This window comes from Perognathus longimembris, chromosome 28, assembly GCF_023159225.1.
Source record: "Perognathus longimembris pacificus isolate PPM17 chromosome 28, ASM2315922v1, whole genome shotgun sequence".
NCBI lineage: Eukaryota > Metazoa > Chordata > Mammalia > Rodentia > Heteromyidae > Perognathus > Perognathus longimembris.
This window is the reverse complement of record NC_063188.1, coordinates 59,825,821-59,832,190: the sequence shown is the minus strand read 5'-3', so window position 1 is coordinate 59,832,190 and position 6,370 is coordinate 59,825,821. Positions and strand designations below refer to the sequence as shown.

General features: G+C 57.1%; 1 protein-coding gene across 4 annotated transcripts; it reads right to left on the bottom strand.

The window, feature by feature from the left end:
* Positions 1 to 258: 258 nt before the first annotated feature.
* Positions 259 to 5,841, bottom strand: Cited1 (Cbp/p300 interacting transactivator with Glu/Asp rich carboxy-terminal domain 1). Of its 4 annotated transcripts, none has more exons than XM_048336206.1 (3): positions 5,738 to 5,841; positions 1,708 to 1,832; positions 259 to 857 (listed from the first exon to the last, which is right to left on the bottom strand). In XM_048336206.1, the coding sequence occupies exons 2-3, from the start codon at positions 1,765 to 1,767 to the stop codon at positions 324 to 326; spliced, it is 594 nt and encodes a 197-aa protein (XP_048192163.1). In that variant the 5' UTR covers positions 1,768 to 1,832; positions 5,738 to 5,841; the 3' UTR covers positions 259 to 323. The 4 variants fall into 4 exon arrangements, with proteins under 4 accessions (XP_048192163.1, XP_048192164.1, XP_048192160.1 ...); XM_048336207.1 differs by lacking the exon at positions 5,738 to 5,841 and adding an exon at positions 5,189 to 5,540; XM_048336203.1 differs by lacking the exon at positions 5,738 to 5,841 and adding an exon at positions 4,533 to 4,704.
* Positions 5,842 to 6,370: the final 529 nt, after the last annotated feature.

The following is a 6,370-nucleotide window of genomic DNA, read 5'->3' as shown; positions in this document are numbered from 1 at the left end:
TAACCTGTGTTCACTCTAAACAGAATGGCATCCCTGGGTCTTGGGATCATAAGGCTAGAGTCATGAGACTCTGGAGAGGATAAGGACAGTGGTGGTAACCAAAGAAATTTAGAGAACAGCCATCCCCTTCTTCCCCCCTCTCCTCACTCCTCCCATCCCTCACGTGCCTCAGAATTGTTGGCAAGCTATTAGGCTGCCCTGACACCTTTACACCTCCATGAAGAACATCTCCAGCCAGCTTGTCTCTTTGCAAGTAATTTTTATTTTTATTTACAACAGAATTGGTGGCTTTATTCCTCCATCTTTAGGGGCACTACTTGACATCAACAGCCGGAGGGAAAATCCGCAGTGAAATCAAACTCATTCTGCCCCAGCCACAGCTCGGGCAGCTCATTGGCTCGGTCCAGTCCCAGCTCCACCACCAGCGACATCAGCACCTCCTCATCCACCGGGTCCGAATCGATAATAGCAGGACTCTGGGCACCGGCAGAAGGAGAGGCTGACCCCGCCCCTCCCGCCTGAGCCCCCAACCCCCAATTTTGCTGGGGCACAGCCTCCCCAGGTTGGCCTGGGATAGGAGCAGCAGCAGCCATCCCATGATACTGGCTATTGAGCTTCTGCAGCTGCATACTGGCCAGCAGGTGAGGGGAGGGGTGCAGGTTAAAAGAAGGGGGTTTGGTGGGAGGGGTAGTAGGAGGAGAGCCCATGGGAGATGAAGATCCAGAGGAGCTAGTGGGAACCCCATTGGCCTTGGTTCCATTAGCAACAACTCCAGGGTAGTGCAGGATGGCCACTGCTTTGCGATCTTTCACCCCCAGGTTAGAGTAATCCAGGGAGTTCATCTCCTGGTTAGCATCCTAGAAGACAGACAAAGACACACCATTAAGACCCTGGCTCCTGGCTTGTTCCTTCATGGGACTTTGCTGGCTCCTACATGGACTTTGTCTGAGGCAGGGAGCAGAAAGACCCCCTGGAAGGTTATACTTTTTGGCTCAAGTAGTAAAGCACTAGACCTGGAGTTTAAACCTCAGTACCATCACCACCACCAAAAAAAAAAAAAGGAAAGAAGGCAGGCAGCCAGGAAGGAAATAAATTTAGGTTCCTAGCTCAAGTATTTTGTTGCTACCTCAATTCTGAGGACACACCCCAGTTCTAGTGCCAGAGCACATGCTGTCCTAAGTGGGTTAGCTCCTTCCATCTCTCTCTACTTGTCCACCTTTTTATATTTTTAATTTTAATTTTAATTTTAAAATATTATCTTCAAGTCCCTTGTCCACCTTCTGAGCCTCACTTTACTGTCTCTCTCTTCTTTGGTGGTACTGAACTCAGGACCTCACAATTGCTAGGCTGGTGCTGTACAATTTGAGCCATAACTCAGTGATGCTTTTTTGTTATTTTGCCTGAGCAAATTTTGAACCATGATCTTCTAGATCTCAGCATTCTGAGTAGCTAAGATTTCAGGTGTGAGCCATTGGTACTGTCTCTTTAATCTCTACCATAGTCAGTGAATCCAATCCTGCTTCTCTGATCTTCTCCCCCTTTCAATAGCCCTGGTGGGTTCAATTTGACCACAGTTAAGCAAAAGCTATAACCCTTTTCCAAAGAGGAAGCCCTTCTGTCTCCTCTGTTCTAGGATACCAGCTAGACCTCTCAAAGCTTCATTCTGCCATGCCTCAGTGTCTGTATCTGTCAAATGACAAAACTTACCTCCTTCCCAGGGGAGGTGCCACCCTTGACATCAAGTGCAGGCCTCGACATAGTTGGCATTTCAGAGCCTTGGCACAAGTAAGATGCGGTCTCAGGAGGTGATTCTGCCAGCTGGAGCTGTTGTTCTGTGAGAGAGAAGACATGATAAGGGCAAAGGCTTCCTTGACTAACAAAGCATAGTCCGGAGCAGGGTGACTCCACACAGCTACAAGGCAAGGATGGTGATAGGATTAAACAGAAAACCAGAGATTGCCTGGGCAGAGGAAAGTAACCATGCTGAAACTTTGATCTGGCCTGCGGCTAGCCAGAGAGTGCCCACATAGCCAGCCACCCACAACACTGGGACACACAACACTTTTTCATGCAAATGATTTCAGCGTCCCAAGTTGGGGGTGGGGTTGGGATGGGTGATGGCACTCTCCCCGAGAATAATAGTGTCCCCAGGTTAGCAGTGCACTGTGTCAACTGACCATTAACATCTAGGTCTCCAGTAGCACTGGGAGGATATGGAAAGAATCCCAGTCAAAGCAGACCTAAAAAGGTGAAGGCTGCGGCCCCTGCAAGTTCCCCAAGGCAAATGTCAACAGAGCTCAAAGCCCAGCCTGGGGCATGCCTGGAGGAAGCAGGCAGATCTAGGTGGTCTGGGGACTCTGGCAGCTGGAACCAGATAGCAACTAGGAACGTCTCCATTTCTTCCATGTTTCAAAGCCTCCTCCAAGACAGTGCCAGCACTGGGCTTTGCCAGGGCATCTGCCCCTGGAGGGAAACTGAGGTACCAAAATTCCATGGTTGCAGAGTTAGGAGGCAGTGACCTGGGAGCATGTGTGTCTACGTGCCTCGCTAGAGCACTGGCAACAGAGTTGTCCTACCTGGAATGACTCAGATACCTTTGGAAGAAATGAGTCTCTGGTCCAACTGCCAAAAAGATAAGGGGGGAGGGGAGAGAGAGTAAATGAATGACCCAACCCAGCAAATCTAAAAATGCTGGGCTTTCTCCCAAAAATGATGGGCATTCTCTAGTTACTTTCCCAGAGACCTGTTGAATGAAAAATAAGTCTAGCCTTGGGCTGGGAATATGGCCTGGTGGTAGAGAGCTTGCCTCATATACATGAAGCCCTAGGTTCGATTTCTCAGCACCCCATATATAGAAAAAGCCAGAAGTTGCGCTGTGGCTCAAGTGGCAGAGTGCTAGCCTTGAGCTAAAAGAAGGGACAGTGCTCAGGCCCTGAGTTCAAGGCCCAGGACTGGCAAAAAACAGAAACAAAAAACCGAAGTCTAGCCTTCATGACCAATTAAAACACGGCAGATTTCATATTTGTAAACACTGCTTGGACTAAAGAAGGTCCTTACAAAAGCGTCCCCCGAGCCTCCCCCCCCCCCCTGCCGCAAGAAGCTAGCTTTTGCTGGGAGTATTACCCAGCCATGTCCCATCAGCCTTGTTAGGAAGCTTCTAGAAAATAGACCCTTACAATCCTTCCTCTTGCAACATATCGCTTACTTGGGGGTGGCGGGTATGGAAAATATAGAAAAAATGGGGGACAAATGGGAAAACGTGAGGGAAAAAGAAGTTGCTAGGTCCTGCACCACACTGCTCCACAGAAGCGCAGACCCCTCCCGGCCAACCGTCCAGTGCCCCGCGCAGCCACCAGATAACCAGGGCTCTAGTTTATGTTCTGTCGGGAGCCCGCCACCGGCCCTTTCAGCATCCCAATCTTCGGGCAAAAAAAAAAAAAAAAAAAAAAATGTCGGCATGTGTGGGGCCCCCCGCCCATCTTTTCCTCTTCGTATCTAACCGGTCTAGAACAAATCAGGGAGTGAGGGAGCTCTTCAGTAAGCACTCTCTGGCGGGTCATTTTCCCGTGTCTCCCCCTTGAGGCTGGGCGCCGAGCTTCTCCCCCCCTCCCCCCACGCCGGTGGGCCCGGGTCCCCTCGTTCGGATCTGCCATTGCGGGGTCGGGGGGAGCCGGCCGGGCTCCGGAGCGCTCAGGTAGTGTGGAAAACATTTCAAGAGGCAAACACATTTCCATGGCGGACCCCCTCCAGCCCCGCTCCCCCGACTTTCGGTCACCTCGGAGACCCCCCACCCCCAGCCCGTGGGAGCGTCCGAGTGGGTTGCGGGCAAGCGTCTTAGCGCGGTGCTCTCCGCCGCGAGCTGCCCGCCGCGAAGCCGCCGCCACCGCGGCTGCCACACCGCAGCAACAAGTGCTTTCTCGCCGCCCCGCGGGGGCGACCGTCCCAGTCCTCAGGTTCCCGAGCCCCGACCTAGCGCCCGCCCTCGCCCTCGGTCCTGTCCAAGGGAAAGACAGGCAGGTGGCGGTGGCGGCGGGACGAATTCATAACCTGTTGAGGAATCAAAAGTTAAGATGGCACCAACCGGACGGCTCGGTGTCCATTGCTATTTTGTCCCTCAGGAGCTCTTAGAGACCTCCGCAGCGGCGCTTGCCCAGACCTCGACGCGCTCTGACTAGCAGTCCAGTCAGTACTAGTTTCCGGACGGCTCGCAGCTGCACCTCAGGCAGAGTGGATGGGACCCGCCCCTGCACGGTGGGTGCGGACACCCCGGGGTGACTGCGCCGTCCCGCGGCTCCCAGGAGTTCCCTCAAGCGCTCGCTGCCGGAGCTGCGGGGTCTGCACGTGGGCGTCGGCGCAATTGGCCAACAGTCGCGCGTCTCACGCCACTTACAGAGCCCCTAGCGGGCCGACGGGAGTGAGCGCTGTGAGAGCGGCGCGCCACCCCAGAAGGGAGAGGGGAGACAGGAGCGCGGAAGGGAAGGGGAGAAAAGAAAAGGGAAGGAAGACAGGCACGGAGGGGTGCAGAAACTTGCCCAAGGTCACAGCGCTAGAAAGTGGCAGCATCGACATTCGCAGCCAGGTCTGTTGGACGCCAAGTCCAGGGGTCTGCGAAACAGCGAGCCCGCGGGCCGCTGCTTTATAGGGCTCTGGGTGGATGCGTGGGTGAGGGCGGGGGCATAGGTGCGGGGAGAGACGCGGTCCACTGGCCAGTGAAGGCAACTTGTCCTAATTCGTTAACTTCATCCTGCGATCCTGCCGAACTCGGCCCCCAAAGCCCCACACGCCTGCAGTCCCCAAAGGAAACCTGACCTTTGGGCAGCCCGGGAGCCTGAGCGTCCCGCTACGATCTATCGGGCTGATTAGCAAAGTCCGCGCAAGGCAAGCGGGAGAAAACGCGGGCGGATGGTCACTCGGCCTGGAGCCTGGAGCCTGGAGCAAGGTGCTGCAGCTTCTCAGGATCAATGGGCGCCCGGGCCAGCCGGCCGATCCGAAAAGCAGCGGGCGAGCGCCGGGCGGGCGGCGGCCCTCGTGCCCCCAGCACAGCAGCTTGCAAACAGAAAACAAGTCCTTCGGCGCCCCCGGGCCGCTCGCTCGCTCGCCGCTCGCGGAGTCCTCACGATAGCTTCGCAGGAGTCCAGGGCCCCCGCCTCCCAGCTCAGAGCCCTGCCCGGCGGCGGCACCGGCTTACCTCGGCGAAGCTGCCTGCCCAGGATCGAACGAGGGGAGCGCGGGCAAAGTGGAGCCCCCAGCCCCTGGGCGCGCACGCCCGCTGCCGCCGGGAACCCGTCACGCTTAGTGGCCGCGGTCGCGCTGTGGGCCACCCGACCCCAGGGCGCCTGGGAAAAGCCCGCACCGCCGCGCCGCGCCGCCGCACAGCACCGTGCCGCGCCGAGCAGCCCCGGCCCGCACCCGTGCCCGCCGCTAGCCTGACCGCAGCTTCGGCGCCGGACTCCGGGGCGGTGGCAGTGGCGGTGGCAGCCACCGCGCTTCCTTCCCAGCGCGGGGGACCCGGCTCTCAATCCCCCATTGCCGCCCAGAGAGCCCTGATGCACACGCACAAGGCAGCAGGCTGGTCTGGGCTAGGAATCCGGGGAAGGACAGACCCTTTTTTCCTTTTTCCCCCCTTTCTCCTCCCCCCCCCCCCAATTTCCACGTCTTTATAACTGGCTTAGGGCATTATTAGCACATGTCCTGGCTCGTGGGTGAGTTGGTAGCAAAATCTGAACTGGATACTCACGAAGACCCGCGCAGGGGCGCTTTCCTCTACCCTTGTCCGCCTTGCCAGGATCGGGCCCTGGCAGCCAGGCGGTGGGAGGAGCAGCCAGGCGGGGCGAGCCTCCTCTCCGCAGCTCCCGGGTGCACCTTCTGCAGCCCTCTCGCCCGCAACATTTTATAGCGGCAGCTGCCGTGTGTGGCCCTTTAAAGGCGCTCGAGCTGGTGCAGTCACCGCGGACCGTGTGAAAGCAAAGGGGAAGGGAGGCCGCGCGGTCCCGCTGCTCCCGCAGCTCTGGGGTCGGTCGCGGCTCCCGGGCGAGACTGCCCCGCTCACACTCTGGGACCCCTTTCCCTCTACCTTGCCTTGGGATTGCGCTTCTAGAGCTGAACGAGTCCGGGCCCGGGACATGGGCTCTTCCCACAGCCCTGCGTGGAACTGCCCAAGAAATTCCACTTAGTAATTTCACTGAGGCGAGGAGAGCTGGCAGGGTCTGCTTTCTACCCTCAATCTACCGTATGGCCTGAATGGGCTGCAGGGGCTGGGGAAAAGTTGGTGGGCTTACAGGCTGACCCAGAGGAAGGGGGTGCACATGGGGCGCCACAGTTAACGCAGGTTTTATTTTTAGCCTTCTGCAGGGCTGTCTGCCCTCTTTGG

What these genes read in the sequence shown, in the direction of transcription:
- Cited1 (XM_048336203.1), bottom strand. Translation starts at nt 4,569, where the DNA reads ATGTCGATGCTGCCACTTTCTAGCGCTGTGACCTTGG. An exon ending in TTCTAGCGCTGTGACCTTGG is followed by an intron (nt 1,833 to 4,532) that starts GCAAGTTTCTGC and finishes TCTCTCTCACAG; the next exon opens with AACAACAGCTCCAGCTGGCA. An exon ending in GCACCTCCCCTGGGAAGGAG is followed by an intron (nt 858 to 1,707) that starts GTAAGTTTTGTC and finishes TCTGTCTTCTAG; the next exon opens with GATGCTAACCAGGAGATGAA.